Raw genomic sequence first — 24491 nt, forward strand, 5'->3', positions numbered from 1 at the left:
GGCATAAATCCATCCAAAAAAATGATAGAAAATCGATTTTTTTAAGGATCATTTTAATAAATTTTTTGTTAAGAAGTGCACTTTACGATGAAGTATGTGTAATTTAAAAATATGAATATATAGCGATAGCTTTGTTGCGTAGTATATATATATATATGTATGTATGTGGTGATGAAACACATCACTAATGATACTGACCACCGTTCATTCTCGCCAAGTGACTCGACGGATAATTAATGGCGTTTTGTAATGTTAATTAAACACCTTATTTCATGCAATTCGGCCAACCGACGCCAAAGAAAACGGCATTATAAACATGGCCACGTGGTATCACGGCCGGTGAACGAGAGCAGCTGACGAGAGAGGAAAATAAAGAAGTGCATATGGACGAGTGGCGCCGGTTATTTTGATAAGCCGTAACGAGTAGATAGACTGGAGAGAGAGAGAGAGAGAGACAGTGAGTGCGAACTAGAGAGAGAAAGAGAGCGACTAGAAGAACACAGCGAACGACTTAGGCACGCACATAATTGACCGACACTTTATGAATTATTTATACGTGCATGTGAACTTATATACGAGGTGTGTTCAAAAAGTAAGGTGACTTTTCAAATTTTACGGGCAACGTACTTTCGATTATCGATTTTTTTGTTTTGTTATGTTGGTACACTCTTCCCGAACATCTGTACCAAGTTTCAAGTGTATAGCATTTTTTGTTTGGTTGTGAGAGGCGTAAAGGTTATAAGTGTTTTGCGTGCTCGGCGATTTCTTGCTATCGAAAAATATGGATCAAAGAATTTGCATCAAATTTTGTGTAAAAAATAAAATAAAGTGCTCCGAAACACTTGAAATGTTGACGGTGGCATATGGTGAAACTGTTCTGAGTAAAAAAAATGTTTACAAGTGGTACAAACTCTTCCAAGATGGTCGGGAAGATGCCAATGACGAGCCTCGCTCTGGACGCCCAAGCACGTCAACAACTGATGAAAACGTTCAAGCAGTGAAGAAAATTGTTCTGGAAAATCGTCGAATCACTATCAGAGAAGTTGCTGAGGATGTTGGTTTATCGCTTGGCTCGTGCCATGAAATTTTTTCTAACGTTTTGGGCATGAAACGTGTGTCAGCGAAGTTTGTTCCGAAATTGCTAAATTTTGACCAAAAGAACCGTCGCATGAGCATCGCTCAAGAACTGTTGAATGACGTCAACGACGACCCAGATTTACTCAAAAGGGGCATAACTGGTGACGAATCATGGGTATATGGCTATGATATCAAAACCAAAGTCCAATCGTCCCAATGGAAGAGCCCAGATGAGCCAAGACCGAAAAAAGCACGCCAAGTTCGATCAAATGTCAAAGATTTGCTCACTGTTTTCTTCGATTACCATGGCGTGGTGCATCAGGAGTTTTTACCATATGGACGTACGGTCAATAAACAGTATTATCTTGAAGTTATGCGCCGTTTGCGAGAAGCAATACGAAGAAAACGCCCAGAATTGTGGAAAAACAATTCATGGCTTTTGCATCACGATAATACCCCTGCTCACTCATCTTTGCTTGTGAGAGATTTTTTGGCCAAAAACAACACCACAATCATGCCTCAGCTACCATATTCACCGGATTTGACCCCATGTGACTTTTTCTTGTTCCCAAAACTAAAGAGACCTATGAAAGGACGGAGATTTGCAACGATTGAAGAGATAAAGACTGCATCGCTGGAAGAGCTCAAGGCTATACCGAAAAGTGCTTATGAGAAGTGCTTTGAGGATTGGAAAAACCGTTGGCATAAGTGTATTGTATCTGAGGGGGATTACTTTGAAGGGGACAACATAAATATTGATAAATAAATAAATATTTTTTCTTAAAAATACAAAGTCACCTTACTTTTTAAACCAATATCCGAATTTATATGTCGGTCCATATATTCCTGGAAAAAGGAGAGGAAAATTTTTCAGGGAAAGTTGTCGCTATTCCATTTGTCCACTGATTGTCGCCCTAGCTACAGGACAATACCATAATAATTTGTGTGAGGGAAACTCAGCAAGTTTGAAGTAAGTGAAGTAGGTAAAGTGCCGGTCGCTGTCGTAAAAATTAATTGTTGCCGCGCGTGATATTCGTCGCGTTATTCAATCCACCGAGACACGTGAATCCATTGCTGCCGTGGATAGGATAATCTAGACCAAATCGCGCTAATTAACTGCCATTTTTTGACTGACTCGATTGCAGATAATTTTTGTAAATAAAGAAGTAGAATTGTGAAACTGAGTTCATCGTTTTACTGTTGCCTCGCTGAACCATTTTCCTCTGCATGCTGACCTAATTTATTTTAGCCTCGAATAAAATTTACAATTAAGGTGCTTGGAGTTCACAATACTTCCACTTTCAAAAAGATAGCTACCTGCACGTTGTTATCCGCTCGTCCCCTGACCCGGAAAAAAAGATGTGCTAACCGAGTTGATCAATCGCAACCATCTAGCAGCAAGGAGCAATTGGAGAAAACAAGTTAATCCAGAAGAATTCGTAATTTTCACCTATGCGTCTCACATTCAATGACGCAACAACACTATACTGTACCGGTTCACATAATTTCCACAGCACCATGAGAACATATCGATGCAAGTAAATGCAATACACTAACCCTCAATCTTTGTTTTGACAATGAGGTTCGATAAATAATGTAAGGTTACCATTACTTGCATTTGTTAGTCTTTTATATCAAATTCCAAATTTCATTAATGTTTCTATTAATTTCGTATTTATTCATTACATCACATTCACATTTATTTCACTCAGCTTTTTTTCTTAATGTGAACTTAAGCGGACTCTTTTCTAATAGACATCTGGAACTTTATTTGGCAATAATTTGTAACAACATGAGTTTCGATCAAAATCATTTTTGTGATTGGGTTTTAATAAACCATATACGTATTTCGTCAGCATTGATGAAATATAACTTGTTATCACTTGCAATATACATAAAAGCTTGTGAAATTTCAAAGTCTTTACTCATCTCTTTTGCCATTTAATTAACAGTTTATATAAACAGATAACAGTGAACACAATGATTTAAAATTATTGCTAAGAGTTACAATAATATTTATTTATGTAGTGAACGTAATTTATAAATTCGACAGGATTGTAACTTATTTTACATAGTTTCAATCAATTCAACAAAAATATTAATAGATGCTTGTGCTTATTAAAAGTTTTTATTCCGATTCTTTTCCCTAGAACTATATAAATATCAAGTTTATAGCATTAAGTTAGCAATGAAACCAAACTGTGAAAGAACAACGCAGATAAAAAGAGAGAGAAATGTTCCTTCTCCCTCTTTATGTAGCACATGCATATTGAGAGTTTAGTTACTCGCAGTTATAGTTACTCGTATTTTCCAGTAATGTCAATTAAGGGAGTACGGTGGGTACGTAACTAGTTAGTTGAGAGAACGCCTTGACTTTTCACTGACTCACATAGTAGCAAGCGTAAGTTTGGCAACGTCGCACATATGCTGGCTCTCATATGTTGCCCTAAGATAGTGTGTTATTGTTGAAGCCAGAAAAAATTAGTGCAAATGATGCTAATAATTCAAACAAATGGTTTTGGAAAGGTAAAAGGGTCTCAAAGAAAGTTTATGACCAACGATGCAAACAAGTCAATATTGGAAAAAATATAAAAAAAGTGCAGAAAAACAACCTTCGGAAAATATTTTTTAATTACTGTTTCTAATTTTTTTTTATAAGAATTGTTGCAATAAATACAGATTTTATTCAATTTGTTACTGTTTTTTTTATTAATAGTCTTTTTCTAAGTAATTGTAATCAAGCCAAACAGTTGTATATTTTAAAGCATATGCGTCACTCAAGCACACACATTTGATTCGGGGAGCGCAGGTTAGATACGACGTTGCCGTATCTCCTATTCACTGACGTCACTCATCATTTTGCGGTAGAAATTATTTAATTACGATCAAACCAGGTTCTGATTGATAATTTTGAAAACGGATATGGATGTAGAATCATTTTTTACACAACTCAGAATTTTTTCGGAATTTTTTCATTTTTAAAAGATTTAATAAACGATAAAAAGTACAATTCCCCATAAGATCACATGTTAATTTCAATAATTAATTTATCGGCTTTGAAACTCTGAACGATCACGAAATTTGAACCATAGCTTTAAAGCATTTTAGCAAAGATATAGTTAAAGTTTCAAACGATTCTCATTTTTGGTTCTATCTCCCACCATACTCCCTTAAAGCAGCTTGATTTACTGCGTGGTATCATCCCTCATCATAGAGGTTTCCAGATCTGTATATATGACCGGGAATATTTCTGTTGCACTTGATATTTCTAAAAAATAAATTACTTTTTATGTCATATAAGCCAAGAGATGGTTAGACGCGTATTTCGAGCTTAATTGGTTTTATATAGGTAATTATTTGCTAGGACTAAACTGTAAGGAACGTGAGTAGTAAAAGGATAAAAAATTAATTGAGGCAAAGAAACAAAGTAAGCGATAACTCAATACATGTATAAACTATAATTATTTTAAATGTATGAATGCTTACCGTGATAATTTTTCGGAGTAATAACGACTAAAGCATAGTTGATTATTCCCACAAGAAACTGGTACTAGTTTATAGTTTCGAGAGACTAAGGTTTAAATAAAATGATAAACTATATTGGACTTCAATAATATTCTTTAATTAAGCAAACACACATACATACACACACACGCACGCACGCACGCATGTACGCACATCATCATCATTATCGAAAGCGAAGATATAATAGTGCTCTATTGTGTTGATAACAGGAATAATAGATGGATAACAGGGATAGTAGGTTTTCGGGAGTTTTTATAGCCTAATACTGTAATACCATGAGTGGGAGATGCGTCACGTATCGATGTGACATGCTCTGACCCGGGAGTTCTTAGCTATAGTAGGCTATGTAACCAGTGTTCTCCGAATGCTACTAGCATAGGGTATCTGTCGGTTTCTTTTTTTGAAGTGACGAATTTCAGCGTCAGAAAAACGGAATCAAAAAGGAGTACATATGTGAATTAGCGAGTAAACAGAAATGTATGTTATGTATATATTACTATTAAACACGTTATTTATTTTTATAAGGTAAATAAAGTGTTATTTATTTATTTTTAATGTTTTATTTTTATAAAATTTGACTATACGGTGAGGATCTTTAGTTATCAAAAAAGAATATTATTTGTTATTAAGTAGTTAGGTTATAACAAGTAAAGAAAAAAATTACAGGATTAATTAATTTATTAAGTAGTTGTTACGTATATCAATCTTCTATATACATGTTACAAAATACTAATATAATTAACTTAATTAAGCATATCCAGTCGAGACACTTACAAATTCCAGTAGAATTGGTACAGTTTTTTCTCGCCGATTCATCGTGCTCAGGGTAGGTCGGTTTCGAAGCGACGTATCAGATGCGAGGATCGGTGTCGAAACATTGCTTCGAAAGTGCGGTATTTTTGTCACAGATCCAACAGAGGTATGCTGCATGTCTGTCGAAGTTGATTCTATCGAAGTTTTCTTTAAACTAGAAATTACTGTTGAAGTGGCCAAAGACCATCTCCTCTTCTAAATATTTCAGTGCCTGCTGATAGTCGAGAGTCGTCCTAGTTAACTGGAGGCTCTGTAATTGTAAGTGATTACTGTCACTGTAATAAATACGTTCAGTATCCATTATCTTCATAGGTGATTGTTTGTCCTTTTTCAAAATAGTCGACGAAAATAATTCCATCCCAAAAAACAGTGGCCATAACCTTGCCGACCGATTTCACTGTCTTCGCCTTCTTTGGAACTGATTGACCTTTCATAATCTACTGTTTCAACTGTTCCTTCATCTCAGGAGTGTAGTGGTGTATCCACGTTTCGTCTAGTTATGAATCGATGCAGAAAGTCATCCGGATTACGGCGGATGCGTGCCAAGAAGGCCTCAGCAGCTACCACACGACTGCATCTGTTTTCGACTGAGAGCAAGCGTGACACCCATCTTGTCAAAATTTTTGTCATGTCCAATTTCATATGTAAAATCGAAATGACTGTACCTTTTGAAACCACTGTGGCCTCAACTATTTCGGGTAATTTTATTCTTCGGTCACTCAACACCATGTCGTAGATTTTATTGATCATTTCCGGAGTGCTCACATTTACAGGACGGCCTGAACAATGTTCATATGCAATCGATGTACGGTCACGTTTAAATTTATTTACCCAATTGTAAACAGTTGTAAACATAGGGGCAGATATACCATAAACTGTATCTAACTCATCTTTGATTTCTCTCGGTGTAAGGCCTTTTAAATAGAAATGTTTTATCACCGTTCGGAACTCACTTTTTTCAATTAAAGTGATTTTTATTTCTTCTATGCGAAACATAACGTGACTAATCGATCAGCTGATCAATGCAATAGCTAATACATAATAAATAATAATAATAATAAAGACAATCGAGATGCAGAAAACCTGCTCAGGGATACTAAGTTTTCATCATTGTATCCCTATCCCTAAGAAGTATTAATAATTCCGGTCATCCTGCAGAGTGTGAGAATAGAAGGGTGGATCAATAAGTCGTTAGAAAATCCAAGAGATGGCGCTTAAAGCAATCTAACCATGTTATACCAGCAAGCGTCACTGTTAAATAGAGTGCTGCCGAAGTTTCAACCAGATTTATCGAGTAGTTCCGTTTTTAGCGTCGATCAAAATGCACAACTTTTGTTTCTTGTATTAATAATAATACTTAAAATTAATACTAAATGTGTTTCAGAGGGTCATAACTGGTGACAAATCATGGGTTTATGGTTATGATTGTGAAAATGAAAGCTCAATCATCTCAATGGAAGCTGCCGCGTGAGCCAAGACCGAAAAAGCGCGCCAAGGTTGGTCGAACGTGAAGGTTTTGCTCACAGTTTTCTTCGATTGCAGGGGCGTGGTATATCATGAGTTTTTACTACAGGGTAGTACGGCCAATAAGAAATATTACCTACAAGTTATGCGCAATTTGCGCGAAGCAAACCGGCAGAACGTCCGGATTTGTGGATGAATAAAAACTGGCTTTTGCACCATGATAACGCCCCTGCTCACATTTCATTGCTTGTGCGCGAATATTTGGCTAAAAACAAAACAGTAATGGTGCCGTAGCCATCTTATTCCCCAGATCTTGCCCCCTGTGATTTTTTGCTATTTCCAAAATTAAAGAGGCCCATGAAAGGACGACACTACACTACGATTGTAGAGATAAAGACGGCGTCGAAAGAGGAGCTGAACAAGATTATAAAAAATTGATTTTTAAGCGCTATGAGGATTGGAAAAAGCATTCGTACAAGTATATTATATCCGATGGATTACTTTGAACGGAACAAAATAGATATTCACGAATAAATGAATACTTTTTGAAAAAAATACATAATTCGCAATACTTTTTGAACAGACCTTGTATCCATATATATAAGACAGGTTATATAAAAAGTGTCTGAAAACGTATAAATATATATTTACAGGATAGAAAATGGGGAATAAATCATCGGGGAGAAAAAAATTCCAAAAATGTTTAAAGTCACGTATAAAAAGGAAACAGAAGAAAAAAGGAAACGAAATAAGAAATAAATAGAGAGGTATAAATAGAACCAAAAGAAAACACAGACATAACAAAGTTAAAAATGGAAAAAAGTTTTAAAGGAAAAGAAAAATAAATAAAATAGATAAAATGAAAAAAAATAAAAAGATTGATAAAAGATAGAGAGAAGTTAAAAATATCAGAGAAAAAGAGACGAAAAGAGCTGGAAGCAAGATCAAAGAGGATTGGAAGATGAAAGAAAAAAATTGGAAAAGGAAAGTGGAAAGCAACGAAAAGATTAGGAAAAAATTAAAAAATTTAATAAATAGGTGATAATAAGCTATTATAAGAACATCATGTAACCAAATCGCGCGAGTAAGTGATTTTTATTTCTTCTATACGAAACATCACGTGACTAATCGATCAGCTGATCAATGCAATAGCTAATATAGAATACACAGATATTCTTCCATGAGAATCTGGTATTTTATGATCTTAATCAGCCATGTTTCAATTTTCTTTGATAAACAACTCCATTTCACTAGTTAAACTCAAAAATGAACCTTTCGACTAATTAAAATAAATAAATTATTATACACCGAGCACTAATATATGCAAAATCGTGTGAAATTAAAAATATCCCTTTGCAATGAAAATTGCAAATTTTATTCATGGATAGTATAAAATGATACTTTTCTGATAGAACGTATACTCATCAGATACCGTATTTTCCGGTGTATAAGACGCACCTTTTTACCGTCAAACCTGACTCCAAAACCAGCCTCTTATACACCGAATGTAAGACACCCCAAATCCACTAACCTAACTAAAACGTGCGCCTGAATAGTAGCAATTAGACAACCCTCACTAACTATGAATATCTTTCAAAACTAGCCAATGACAGAGTGATTACTTATTTAATAGGTAAGTTCTTTATTATTTCAATAATATATAGTAAACGTACTTTATGTCTGAGGATGATAAAAAATACCTATTACCTATATGCCACTTGGGATCAAAAAATGTCGCATAATATACTAGATAATTAATACGAGATTTTTTATAAAAACGGTATTTTTGTTGCATCGTTTATTTCAATATAATTTTGAAAGTGTTTTTTGAAGTAAGAGACTGACTTGAATTCCAATATGAGCGAAACTAACAAACGAAAATCGTACACAGCGGGCTACAAATTGAATGTGATCAAATTTGCTGATGAACATGGCAATAGAACTGCCGAAGATCATTTCGGCCCACCACCGAAGGGAAAAAACTAAGGAAAAAAGGCTTTGGCGTTCGCAGAAGAGTAATTTGATTAAAATGCATAAATCAAAGCATGCGCAATGTGGTAAAAAAGCAAGTGGCTTATATTAGAGGATGAAGTTAAACAATGGATTGAAGATAATCGTTCCAAAGGCTTAGCTGTTTCAACGAAAATGATACGCATACATACACAAAAAGTAGCTTTAAAAAGTCAAATAAATGATTTTAAAGGAAGTCCTTCATGATGTCACCGCTACATGAAACGCAATGGTTTAGCTATACGAGTGAAAACAAAAATTTGTCAAAAAATGCCAAAATAGTACGAAGACAAAATTCTCTCTTTTCACCGGAATATAATTCACCGTAGACAAGCAATGAGTTTTGAAATCGGACAGAAAGCAAATATGGATGAAACACCTATGAACTTCGATGTTTCGTCAACTAAAAGTGTTTCGAAAAAAGGACAAAAAACGATTACGATAAAGACAAGTGGTCATGAACAATTCCACTACACCGTGGTTCTTGCTTGCTGTGCTGATGATGTAAAGCTACTTCCAATGATCATTTTTAAACGTAAAACTATGCCTAAGGATAAAATACCGACAGGTGTAATAGTGCACGTATACCTAAAAGGATGGATGGATGAAGGTGGTAAGAAAATTTGGATACATAAAGTCTGGTGTAGAAGACAAGGCGGCTTCTTGAAGAAAAAAGCACTTCTGGTTCTTGATCAATTTCGGTCTCATTTGTTAGATTCTGTAAGATAAAAATTTCAGCAAAAAAACAACCAAATTAAATAAAACACAACAAAATGAAAAATAAATACAAAAAAACAACAAAAAATATTTAAAAAATGCAAAAAAAACTTTAAAAATCAACAAAAATCGAAAAAAAAATAAAAAAAACAATAAAAAACAAAAAAAATATAAAATGTCTCTTTTGATTGTCGACCTCCCCGTGGTAAGAGATATGCAACGGCAATGTATCTAATCATCGTCGGCTAACAGATATCAATATTTTTTTATCATCCCGTAATTAACTTTAATTCACAAAAAAGACGTGCTTTATTACAATTAAACGAATTTTTTTCCTCAAAACTAAATTTTTATCAAAATTTTCATTTTTTCTCAAAATGTGCCTTCAAATTTTGGGGTGCGTCTTATACACCGGTGGGTCGTATACACCGGAAAATACGGTAATCAGCATTTACCAACGGTGAAGTATTACAAATATCATTTTTTCAAAAAAAAAGACCATTTTCAGTGTCATAATACAAATTATTATTAAACGCGATGTATAGCTTATGAACTGAGCATGTAAACATGACGATTTAAATTGGTATTAATGAACATTGTAGTATAGAATAGTCATAAATATAGTTGCGTGTCGAAAAATTGTAATTCCTAAGTTTATGAAAAATAGCGAAAAAATCTTTTTTGACAACTTTTTAATGGAAGAATATTGTTTAAATCTAAAAACGGTATCTGTTTCCGAGAATTTCCATTAAAAAAGGAAATAAAAAAAAATCAATTTTTTCTACCCAAAAAATTGGCTGGCTCCCTTAATAAACAAACATGTATATGAAATGACAACTTACAATTTTTAATTTATCTTACTGAAAACATTAGACGAATGTTACATTCTTATAACAATTTATTACATAGAGACAAAGACGGACATTAGAATAACATACTAAATGTAATTCAAGAGTCATATTTATCGCAAACCAGTAAAGTACCATCCTAAATACGTATGTTTAGCAAAGACAATGAGTTCCAACTCAGATTTTCGCAGGTATTCAAGTCAAAACAAATTTTGAAAGATTGCACAAGATATGGGTAAAAAAATTTTAGACGTACGCCAGTCGAGATGCCATTCCGCAATACTTATACATATCTTTCCTTTTATCACATATTGAACTTCTAAATTTTAGTAGTTAAATATATGGGAAAATCTATTAGGGATTTTTTAGAGGTCAGACAGTTGATAGTAGTTTAAAAAATTTACAGTCAGAATTCTTTTAGTACATATCAACTCAAACTCACAAATCCTACATCCACAGTCTCCGAATCCAAATCTATTAACTCTAAGTCTTCAAACTCCAAGCCCACTGACTCCAAACTTATAAACTTTAGTGTAACCCAACAGTTCATGAATCAAAATCCTTTAACTTCAAAACATTTGGAGCATAAAGTATAGTCGAATTTGACTATATTTTTAACTACGATAACTTTGAAATTTTGTTTAGAAAAATTCATATATCGCTATTTTTAAAGGATTTCTTTTATAATTCAGGGAAAGATTTTAAAAATTTTTCTTTTTTCTATAATAACCTTTAATTTAAAATAAAGAAAGACAATTTTCAAGTTTGTTTTCGTTTCAAACTTAATTTCGATTAATTAGATATTGCGATCTAGTTCTATTTTAGATAGATCATGTATATTATAATACATTACAGTTTTTATCTAAACTTTTGAATGATATTCATAATTTAAAAAAATTAAATATAGCAGATTCAAAATCATGAAACAGGAATTTCAACATGAGATATCTCAACAATAAAAGAGTTATTTAAGCAATCTTTATAGATACAAATCTATTTATATATAATATCATTATACTAAAAGTATAAAACTATTTTAAACTATTTTAGCTACACTTTTGTTTTATTTGTGTTATATATTAAATAAATAATGCAGTTAAAGCATACCATTGGAGGTGACATGGTAAACATCATGCAAAAGTCTGAGAATGCAAGATTGATGACAAGAAGATTACTCGGAGTACGGAGAGATTTTGTACTAGCAAAAATATAGACGACCATTCCATTGCCAATCACTGAGATAAAACCAAGACATCCGATCACAAATCCGAGAATTCCGTACCAAAGAGGATTCATCGGAGGGAATTGATACCAATAAGGATCAATCATATGATGAATTTCGGGTGGTGCCTTATCTACCACTGTTTGATTATTGAAACCACCAAAACCACCAAAGTTGCCAACTCTTTGAGCGACAGCACTCAACGCTGTGTACATCGGTCCGGAATAATGCGATGCCATTCTGATTGATCCTGTAGACAATTTATTTATTTATACTTTATTTATTATTCATAAATCTTATTATTCATAAATAATAGTCGATAATTTTTCGTTATACACCAGCTTTAGATCTACGATGAATATTTTAATATCATTTTTTTTTATTTTCAAAATCTTTAGAACCTTAATTTCATGACATATATTTACAAATATTGAAGTATTCTATAAAAATATACAATGATTCATCGAAATTTATCGAAATCAATAACATTTTAACTGAAAGAACAAAAATTGATTAACACTTAAATTATGATTGAAACGCGTTTGGTGATGTTTTGATATTCTTTTAATTGTAAAATTTCATGACTTAACCTATCATTTTAATATTTTATAATACAGATTCAAATTTATCTTAAAATTATGACGGAGAAAACTGTATTGCTAGCGATTGCTTTTCTGTCTTTTATCTCTTCATATCTGCATCAATGTCAGATTGGGTGCATATATATTTGCGTAAACGCAATACTTATGCCTGATCTGTCTGCTTAAGATATTGATTGATGGAGCCGGAAGTGGGGAGTGGCGCGAATTTTGGTGAGCCGTAATGGCGAAAACGTGTGCGGAGAGAGAAATAAAGAAACACATAGAGACACGGAGAATCGATGGCTCAACGAGTGAACGCACCTGAAAACCGCATTGTTGCGGATCGCTGGACTATTTTGACTTGATCTCGTTGATGTTTGGTTTGGTAAGCCGAAGTTCCAACCTTGTAAATGGCTTCATTGGTACTTTATTAGTTGCTACTGGTGCCCCGAAATCCAATAATAATAGCAACATTAACAGGAACAACGACAAGAGTAGCAACGGACTCGATGACGGGTGCTCTTTCTCTTTTTCTTTCACTTTCTCTCTATCACTGAATGCGCGCGGAATCTGCTAGTATCGCCGACCGGAGGTTCTATTTGTCCAACCGAGAGCATTTTTACCGGCTCGTAATGGTTGATTTTCTCCCTGGATACCGCAGATAACACGATATTTCCGAGCTACAATTTTTGTTTCTTTTTTTGGTGATTCTATATATTTTTATTTTCATAATAGGTCGGTAATACATCTTTTATGTTATTGTTTCAATTACCAGTGAAGTTAAATGTGTGTTTCCTCTCTTTCTTAGATTTCAAACTTTTTTGCGCACGTCTACGCGCATAAATATCGCAACCAGGACGCCCAGAAGGTTACTCAGTAGTTGAAGCATATCTTCCTTTTTTCTGCACAATTAATATTTGTAAATAGAGTCGTAGGTCGAATTTTCTGATTAGTGTAATATTTACTAACAAAAGATATAACAGAAGAAGAGATCGTAGCGATGCATATACTGTAATAGAAAATTACGGCTTTGCTGATTCGTGCGTTAGCTCTTACAATCATTCCTTCGCCGCCTTCAGGCTGAGAGAATATGGGTATATACTCTCATACCTGCTTCTATATTCTAAGTGCGACGAATAAGCTGATTGTTAGAGCCAGAAGTGACTGACGACTACAGAGAAAGAGAAACAATAAACGCGAGGAGAGCGAAAGATAGAATGACTGGTAGAGATAAAAATTTTAAGAGACAGTAATGTCAGCTGGATTACAGAATCGTGTGCGTCGATGATTTTTTGACAGTTTTTGATTTATTTTTGGGTGCGGTCTCATAATTTCTTCTATACATACATAACTTGAAAAGTTCCTAGCAGTTATAAAATTTTTCATAATCAATATTGGTATAATTTCTGAAAAATATTACTTTAAAATGAAAGCAATGAATTAAAAATATTTCATTAAAATTTATTACTCAGGTCAAAAAAAGGCTTCAAATTGACACAACTAGATATAAAAGTAGATATATTAGAAACGTTCTATGTAAATGAGAAAACACGGTTTAGTGACTCTTGAAAACAGCTGATAAACTTTTTGTAGATAAAGATTTCGAGATATTATCTTTAATTTAATGGGATATGAGAAACTCATGCCTGCGTTGAAGTATTTACTAAAATAATTAACAGCGACTGAGGTGAACAAATCGTAATTGATTACAATTATCTGTTGGATCTATGAAGAAGTATATAGTGTTATTCACCAAAATATAAACTGTTACAAAAGCAATTTAACAATAAAATAATTCATCATATCGAAATACATTGTCGAATAGCTTGTGTTCTTATAATTATGTTACTAAAAGAGATTATCTTTTGTGATATGTTAGTTTAGTGTCAAGTTCGTGGACCCGACTCTATCACAGAAAAGTTTTTGTTCGGATTTACGGAAAGGAAATTATTGCCTCTTTCGTGTGTTGAGCACGCGTTTTGCATACTCAACTAAGAAGATGAGTTCAATAATTATTTTGATTAGGAATTTCCTGGATTTAATTGATATCGTTCGTTCAAGAGATAGGCGCACTGTCTATTCCCGCGGAACTTCGTCCCTAGCTAACTCCTGTCTAGTCCAGGATAGGATAAGAGGTTTCGATCAAGGTCTTGGCCTCATTGGAGTTCTGAGCTCAGTGCTAGACCCCGCGGAGAATACTAAGGTCTAATCAGTCAGGAGGACCAAACCAAAGTGCCTTGCCAAGCTCGCAATGCACATGAGCTGTGTGTCGCTGCTTAACTCAAGATTTTCCAGTAGAGAGGATATCCTCCTTTGTCACCCTCTCTCTATTAAATCCCGAGTCGATCTATCCGACCGTTATATCGCCCCCTCCAAACAAAGTTGCGGGAAAGTGTGACTTTATTCGCTTCCACGGAAGGTGACGATGCGAGCGCATGAATTTTGCCCCTTCTGGCCTATCATCTGGATCCAAGTGCTAAACTAAACATATAGATCTATGTAAATAAACAAAAGATCACTTTATCAAGTATATCCCTGTGAAAAGCAGTAAGAGACGAAACGGGAAATAAAATGTAAATCAATTTATGCGTGTTATGTTTGTATAAGTGTTTATTTGTTCTGTCTCTTTACGTTACGTATCCATATGTCAAAATCGTTTGTCATCTCTATTTGAATATACTACTGCGTAATTGTATGTATTCTCTATTGCTATATCTGTTGTCTCGTCCCTTGGTCGCTTTTTGTTTACTAGAACATCATAGCGCGCTTTGCGCGCTCAAACCTAATGACATATGAAAATACATTATATATACTTGTACATAATAAAAATAAAAATTCGTAAAATATATTAAAATATTAATGATACAATTCTTTATAAACATAATTTTTAACTAAGGAATCATGTCTTTGATTACTTAGATAAATTTTTAATGAATCCCACGATCTCACTCTAGACATGGCAACATAAAGTTGACCATGATTAAAAACATCTCTTCGAAGATCAATACCAATTTTATCCAAAGTTTATCCTTGAGATTTATTAATAGTTATAGCAAAAGCCAATCGAATTGGAAACTGTCGTCTTTTAAACGTGAATGGATTTTGATTTTCACAATACAACGTAATTCGATTGAGAAATACAATGTTATTGCGCTTGTCGCCTGTCAATATTTTACATTTTAATAAATGATTAGAAAAATCAAGTACTTGTAATCTTGTTTCATTACACAATTCTTCACTAAGACTAATATTTCTAATCAACATCACTATGCAAAATTTTCGTAAACGTAATCGATGAGGAGGAAAGTTAATGGGGTTCAATGTGTTGAGATATTCTGGTAAAAGTACTTCTTCCATATCACCAGTATCATAATTTTCAGTACTATCTATGCACGTGTAAATATGCTCTGTACTTTCATCTTACAAATTAGTGACTCTATCATTAATTTCATCTACATCAGTATTTCTAGCAGATAAAATTGCACAATGACTAATTTTATCAAATTTTTTCTCTTCTATTAACTTGCCGAAAATGTTTTGAACAATACATTTATTTGGCGGTAATATACATTGTTGAGGAAGCTTAATATTATCATCATGATCATGTAATGCTCTATTACCAACATCTAACAAATATTTAGCAAAATCAATTTCATATGGTAAAACTCTCATGTTAGTTTTCAAATTAAATAATGAAAATAATGTCCATAATTGTGAGTTATTAATAGATAAATTTAGTATTTCACTGCGCGTTTCATTGACTTTAATCGGAAGCAATTGTCTAAAATCGCCACCTAAGACCATTATTTTACCACCAAATGGTTGATCATTATTCATTATAAATTGTAATGTTCTATTTACAATTTCTAAAGCATATCTAGGAGCCATAGGAGCCTCATCCCAAATAAATACTTTAGTATCTTTTAAAATCATGCCTTCGTTAGATTGTATTTTAATATTTGAAGATGAACATTAAACATTGGAACTGGTAAGCCAAAAGTTTTATGTACTGTCTTTCCATTAGGTAGTGATACTGCGGCAATTCCAGTGTATGCCATTGTTGAACATTTAATATTCTCTGACATTAATAGATTATAAATAGTAGTATAAATAAAAGTTTTCCCAGATCCCCCTTGTCCATCTATATAAAAGCAAGTAGAGCCAATGTAATTATCTGAACGCGATGCTTTAAGAATATTATTAACTATTTTTTTTTGTTCATCATTTAATTTTTCATATTGTTGATTGCCAATTTGTAATCGATGATTTCCAATATCATTGTCATAATTATCGATAATGTCAATCATTACATTTTGGTCCATTGATGGGAAGTCAGCAATACTTTTTCCTTCCTTAATCAAAATATTATTTATTTCTGAGTAGGCCATTTGATAGTTGATATTCAAATCGTTGTTACGTGAAAAATCTTCAGACATTGAATCTTTAAATGTTTCCCATAATTTTTCTGGATAAATAGGTTGACAGTGAATCAGTATAAGAACAAATAAATGTCTGAGGCATTTTGGCATGATCCAAGACACTGCTTCCGTCATGGCTTTACTCCATTCATCGTCATCTTCAATAATTCCTAACGCCAGGCATGCTGCTGTAAAAGATGGATATAAAACATTACTGTTTTTAGATCATCGAAACTGATAGCCCCTTTTACATGTGATGTTCGTATCACTTATAAATAAAAATAATTCGAACTCTCGTAATTTAGCTAATGAGTAAGAATATGTTTCCGATGATTTTACTCTAATTTCAAGAAAATAGCTAAGTGAAACAAATACAATAATTAAGTAAATCAAATATATATAAGTAATTATAAAATATCGAGGAAAGTCAGACAACGCCCTAGTTTCTTATGGTGCGAGTTGTCCCATAAGCAGAGCTAAAGTCTTTCTTGGATAGGATATAATTCGGCCCAAGTTTCTTATAGCGCGAGATGTTCTATAAGTCGAGCTCAAATTATAAGGAAAGGTTAGTCTTGCTTGGTAAATCACAATGAGAGAAAGAACTTAGGTGTTAATCCAAGTTTATTCAAACTCATGCGCTCACTTTGCAAGGCTAGAAGTGAATGAATCTAGCCTGTGCAAAGGTGGGCCTATTTATACACAGATTTTCCCGCTTATTATTGCAGGAGAGATTTCATCGGAAATTCGAGAGACATTCGCGAATTTTGAGAAATGATTTTTCTTCATTTACAAGTAAATAACCATTAATATTAAGTTTTTTACATATGTAAATTTTACAGAACTAGTTATTTGTTGATTTTATACAATATATAATTATCGCCAATAGTGTCGTCAAAAGTTATTAACTAATAAAGTTAATTAACGTGATATTACATTATTTACAATAGAAAATTATTAAAATTTCATATAACTTTATAGTTAATTAATTTTGGAAGTATTTTCCAAAATTAATTATTTAAATTAATTAATAACATTTGAATTATGACTAATTTTTCATATTTGTAACGGTTTTCTTTTAATCTTAATATGCGATTATTAGGTTAATTATCTAAGATTTCTAAATCATAAAATTGTAATTATTAAGTATTAACTTAATATTTTCGTTCTATATATCGCTTATTGTTTAAATAAATTATTAGTTGTTTATTTATTAATAACAGTTGTTATTTAGCTGTTATTAATGAAACCAATTCTTACTCATGTTCTATGCTTATTCATTTTACATATAAATTATTTATATTTTTCTAATATTTCATATGTTAATAAATAAATTAACTTTACATATCGATATTCGTTATAAATTTATGATTGAATAAGATATTGTGAATCTGTATGTTAAAATCTATATAATTGATACTTTGTTATATTCAAATTATCTATAATTAACATATTTTTCACAATATTATGATTCATTATATCTATGTCTATTATTTGTGACGTCACGCTATTTGTTTTGACTCGACTCTTATTTGTATACAGTCGCGTAAACAGTGAGGTAGCGCCGCTTAATGTATTGTTTTGACTAAACAGATTAATACGTTAGACTAGTTGCAGTGATTTAATAACAGCTCATAAATAGGACCGTTACATACATGGGTATCTCCCCATAATGTCCAAACTAAAATGTCCAAGCCAAAATGTCCACAGTTATTTATTGTCCAAAATAAAAATATGTATTTCATTAGTTTTTTGCTTTCGATTGTTTTCCCGATAGCGTTTTTTTCATTCACCATAACCTTTCATATCTTACATGTATTAACATTTGTGTACACTCTCACTCATGATTTTTCAAAATTTTCGTTGAACCTCGACAATGGCATATCGTACATTAGAAATAATTAAGAAAGGGTCTTCTACTTATGGACACATTGACGGTTTCTTATACTCTGCATCGACTTCCAAAGGTGATGTAAAATATTGGAAGTGTCGATATCGAGGTCAATGCGCCGCGCGTTTGACTACCGTCAGCACGGGTCGCAGTGTTTTGATTCGGAGAGGTGGGTCGGCAAACTCTCACACTCATGAACCTAATCCCGAAGAAGTCGAATCTGTGCGCATTATGGGAAATATTAAGGTACCACTCTATATTTTTCTACATTGAATAGAAATAATTTTAGCTGATATAACAGCGTTCGGCTATAAGTGACCGTGCTCGTCCTCCTTCTGCTATAACGCGAGAAGCACAGGATTGTAATGAAGCTGTGCAAGCTCGTTTACCTGACATTGGCAACATTAAAAAAACTATACAGCGCGAACGTTTACTGCATCTACCGTCTAATCCCACTACCATAGAAGACATAAAAGGTATAAGAGTCAACATATCTTTTTACATACCATCTCCTGCAGCTATACATTTATTATAAAGTATAACATTTAAGATATACCTGAAACTTTTACAAAAACGCTCGTTGGAGATACTTTCCTGCTGTATGACTCTCATACAGACGAGGATTACAATTCGGACAGAATATTAGTGTTCGCAACGCGCGAAAATTTACGATTGCTGTTCAGCTCAACAATTTGGTTCCTAGATGGTACGTTCGACACTGTACCATCGATTTTCTTCCAGCTTTTTACTATAATGGGTTCAGTTACCCAAACTTACAAAGGCACTGAACGTAAAATCGCTATACCATTAGTCTACGCACTCTTGGAAAATAAAAAAGAAATAGCATACTCCAAAGTCATAGAAGTTACTCTCTCCGCTGCTGAAGAGGCCGGTATACGAATACGTCATCCTCAGATTGTAATGACTGATTTCGAGCTGGCGATAATTAACGCTGTGAAAAATCATTTCGGTGAAAATATAATTCGACTGTGCTTCTTTCATCTTCGTCAAAGCATATACCGGAAAATACAATCTGAAGGTCTACAGCAACAGTACGGCGATCCGAATGACAATAGTATTCGAGAAGCTGCGCATTCCATGTGTGCCTTAGCCTACGTGCCCCCAGACAATGTGCCAGAGATATTCGACCTCTTTCAAAATGAAATGCCAGAAGAGTTTATTCCAATAGCTACATACTTTGAAATTAATTACGTCCGAGGTATTCGAGCAATTGGCCGGAGAAAAGCAGTAAGAGTTCGGTACGCGCCAGCCCTATGGAATCAGTACAACTCTGTTCTTCAAGGAGTTGCGCGGACAAATAATGCTTCCGAGGGCTGGCATAACCGCTTCCAAATATTAGTTGGTCGCCGTCATCCGAGCCTCTACAGTTTTCTTACGGAGATCCAGAAAGAACAGGCTGACGTTGAGTATATGTCGCGGGAAATAAGTTTGGGTAAAAAAGTGAAAAAATTGCCTAAAAGCAGCCAACTTCGAGCCGAAGAACGTATTGCCGCCGTCGTTGCCGCATATCAAAGTTATGTCGACGAAGAAAATGAATTGGAATATCTCAAAATAATTGGTCACCATCTTAATACGTGAATAAAATTTGGACATATTTGACATATCAATTGTGGACATTTGACTTGTGGACATTATTTTCTGTGGGCATTTTCCTTTGCACATTTTGGGTTGGACATTTCATTTTGGACATTTTGGGGTATAATCCATACATGTAGTAATAATCTTAAATGGAATAGTTCTAATTGTGTTGGGCTTATTGAAAACATGCGACCTATACAATTAAAATACCTTTTTCTAGTTACCCACGATGAAGTAAGTTGACTATTAACTTTTGTTTTCTTGTATGTATAATATTTTGGGATTTCTGTATAATAATATTGTCATACTGTTTCATTATTTGCATTTAAAATAAAATAATCAAGTAACATACTACTGGAATTATTTAAACTTAATAATAATAATGCATCATCTTCATTCTGCATAATTGTGACTGTTTGTTCATTAGGTAAATGTACTGGTAATCTCATAACGTTGTGACTTTTATCTTGCAATATTTTACTAAAAATTCGATAACATCCTTACACAGGACCGACATAACGGGTTTCAATAAAATTACGGCATTCATCCTGTTCTATAATATTACTATTCTTTGCTTGTCCAATGACAACTGTAGCGGCGTCGTGACCTTTATATATATATTTGTATAAATATTTAATAGCTGTAATACTTGAAACAATTTCCACGTTAATATGGCAATCAAAAATAAGTGATAATTCAACACAATATGGAACTACCCATCTGTTATCAATTGTATGCCCATTAGAACCTTCATAAACAGATCCGGTATTTGTTCGACGATAATGTGGATAACCATTTTCATCCATAGTAGTATGTGGTTTCAATTCCTTAGGAAAATTTTTTGAACATTTGCCTTCTTTCATGCACCAGTCACAGGAGGTCCATGAATCATGTTTCTTATAACGATATCAAATAAACGTGGATGTTGTAATTTTATTGGTATTTCAGCTGGTATAAATTTATCAATTATATCGGTTGTAGTAATTTTGTAGCCTTGCTCTAATGTAATCAATAAATGCATGTGAGGTAATCCTCTTTTCTGAAATTCAATTACATCTACGTAAGATGCAACTTTTCCGAAGAATTTTTTTTTACGACAATGTTAAGCAAATTATCTTTTTTCAAATCAAATACTCTGGCTACTAAATCAGGCCTGTCAGCGGTTTGTTGACCTAACAATAAGTTTTTAGATATTTCTGGCCAATTTGGGTTACATGTCATTGTGAGAAAAATATCAGGTTTTCCTGTCTCATTTACAATAGCCATAGCATCTTGGTAACATTGTTGCATATACCTAGGCAGCCTGTAAATGATGGAAGAAGAATCACAGTTTTACCTACACGTCCATTAACATCATTTGTACAATTCCTCATGTGATCGTGTAAACCTTTATACGTATCAGCTCGTATTTCTTTTTGATGATTCTTGCAATATTCAATTCTATCTCTTTCAATTTTTACATAACTATCTACGACCCATTGTTGGAATAGTCTACGTCCTCTTATAATAGGATTGAATTCATTTTCTCTAATAGCTACCCGATATTTTGTATAATCTAAACGTGTGATCCTACGATTCTGATTTTGGCGATGCATGTCCTGATGCCAACCACGCGTATTTCTTCTTTCATCATTTCATAAGATTTCGCATAAATATTATTATTACGAATTATACAATCTAAAGTTGACATTAAATCATAATCTGTAAGTGGATTTTGATGAATTCGATAATCGACAGCTTCGTTTTGATCAATTATAAAAAGTTGACCATACGACGGATTTTCACCATCACTTGGATAAAGAGCTGTACTCGTATTCATTTGATAATATATCTGTCCATGAATTTTGAAACAGTATGGACCTGATCTACGGGTTTGAAAATTGACTAAATTAGCATTGAATGAAGCGAAAGATAAAGAATTATTATAATTACATATACGATCAAAGAAAATCGATGATTTTTCATGTTCTCCACTGAATAAATTAATAAGCTCAGATGGAAAATCAGGAAATGGATCTAATATTACTGATCCATGACCACAACAGTCATTAAAAGATAGTCCTTTATTGGAAACTTTTTCATCTTTGAAGTGCTTTGATTGACAATGTTGGCATAATATGTTCATTAATCCTAAGTAATCTTGTTCAACTACATTTACTTCTGAAATTCGATTACCATCAGTAATACGTTGGCGATCAATTTGTCACCTACGACGTTGACCTTCTGTATCTTTTATTCGCCTTTGTGGTTGAGCTATCTCTGCTTCTTCATCCGTGCGTTTTCGTCGACCCATATTTTAAAAGTTATGTGTGAAAAATAATTATTCGAACAACAAATAAACAAATAAAAAATAATGTAAAATTAGACAATAAAAATAAGGTTGATGAGTAATAGCAGTTAAACTGCAATTGTTAAGCACGCTCCTCGGACTTGATTATCGGTGATGTAGCTTATGACTGAAGAGAACTTTGCACAGCAAAATAAGGTTTGCGAAGAAAAAAAAAGGAATCTCAAAGAGAAAAGGAACAATGTAAAATATAGTAATGTAAAATAAAATCAATGTAAAATAGTATCAATGTCGTTTTGGCTTTTATGTTATTTTAATTTTTTTTTATTTGATATAATATTTGGCTTGGTTAGGTTTTGGAATTTGGTATAATGCTTGGTTTAGTTTGGTTAAGTTGAAATAAAATATATTTATACGTATACAAAACAATTACTATGTAAATAAAAAACTATAACATTTTCCAAGTTATAATCAATTACATTACATACGTACGAGTACATTAAAAAGTATATTAATGCCGGGTACTATAATACTTAAATTTCACGAAAACTTGATCTAATAATGTATACTTTGTGAAAATGTAGAACCTAAAAAAAATAGATATAATAATGAAAAATACAATAATTTAATCAATTTTAGTATTTCGGAATAAAGATACGAACCATAAAAAACAATGCAACGGAATGGAATATAATTTTTAGTATCTACAATCCAAAAAATGATGTTTTTCTTCACTTAGAAAGAAATGTACTCTTCAAAAACAAAATATGTTGTTTTTTCAATTCACAATTTGCAGCTGTGGAACCTGAAAAGATGCATAATACTATACTATATACTATATAATATTATAATTAAAAGAGACATGATATTAGCTTCACTGTTTAAAAATACATTGAGAATTAATGACTTATATATTAGCTGTAATTACTATAAAATTAAATAAAAACCCCTAATATCAAAAAAATTTCAAACATTTCTAATGTTCATATGTAACAAACATGATAATTGAACACAGTGTATCAAAAATGTGAATATATGTACATGTGTATTCTTTTTTTATGCTTTCATGAAGATATTAAATAATGTAGTTTACTAAAATCGAACAGTATGCATTGCCAAATATATGTAGATATGCTCTATTATTTATTTAAATTTACTTGAAAAACAGTTTAGTACGTATGGCTTATAGTAACAACCAATGCGAATGCAAAGACTATTCAATGATATCTACAAATGAACTTGATTTCAATTGCAGTTGAATAAGCCATCTTAACTAAAATGTACGTTATAATAAATATTCTTACCAGATATACGGTTTCTCAAATAAAAACATTCAATATTTTCAATGCAGGTTACATAGTTTATAACCAATACAGCAAATGAGGTTAAATAATAACTTGTAAATCTATATTAATTCCAAATACTTATATACACAGCTACTGTTCATTTTTACAGTGATGTAATATTTATTGAATATATAAATGTTCAGTGAAGAACCTGAAATGATATTTATAATGACGTTATAACTATGATAAGCTAAATGTAAAATTTAAAAAGATGATTACATCAAAATGTACAATTTTGTACTTATAATATTGAAATTGAATATTTTGATAAAATAAATGAGTACACCATACCATAATTATATTCACAATAACTTAAGATGATATATTTATTGCTCGTCTCGTTTGTATGTTACAATTAATGTGTATCGCCTATGTAATCTACTTTTATTAGGTTAATAAAATGGAATATGAATTGATGATAAAAAAATTCAATTTTCAAACATTTGAGAGCGCCGTGAGTACATTTACAATTTATTGAATTAATGACTTGCTATGATCTCTATTGGCATTTATCAGTGCGGTTTTTTTTAAAAGTGTTTGTCATTTGAAATAATAAAAAAAGAAATAATCATGGCAATAGCGTTTGCTCTTGATCAAAAGCAATCTTGTTAATGTCAATGATGGTGAAACCTTTAAATATTGAATTTTACGTTTACTTGAATTAGAATGAAATTCATGCAGGAGAAATATATTTGA

General features: G+C 32.7%; 1 protein-coding gene across 1 annotated transcript in view; it reads right to left on the reverse strand.

Moving 5' to 3' along the window:
• Window positions 1-24491, reverse strand: part of LOC131663734 (rhodopsin-like) — a 409861-nt gene that overhangs the window by 300873 nt on the left and 84497 nt on the right. The window contains exon 2 of the mRNA XM_058934327.1: window positions 11562-11926. Coding sequence (XP_058790310.1) covers window positions 11562-11915 — 354 coding nt within the window. The 5' untranslated portion in view covers window positions 11916-11926. The remainder of the gene's footprint in view (window positions 1-11561; window positions 11927-24491) is intronic.

Source organism: Phymastichus coffea, unplaced genomic scaffold (assembly GCF_024137745.1).
Source record: "Phymastichus coffea isolate CEN01 unplaced genomic scaffold, Cenicafe_Pcof_1.1 PCOF00002, whole genome shotgun sequence".
Taxonomy (NCBI): Eukaryota; Metazoa; Arthropoda; class Insecta; order Hymenoptera; family Eulophidae; genus Phymastichus; species Phymastichus coffea.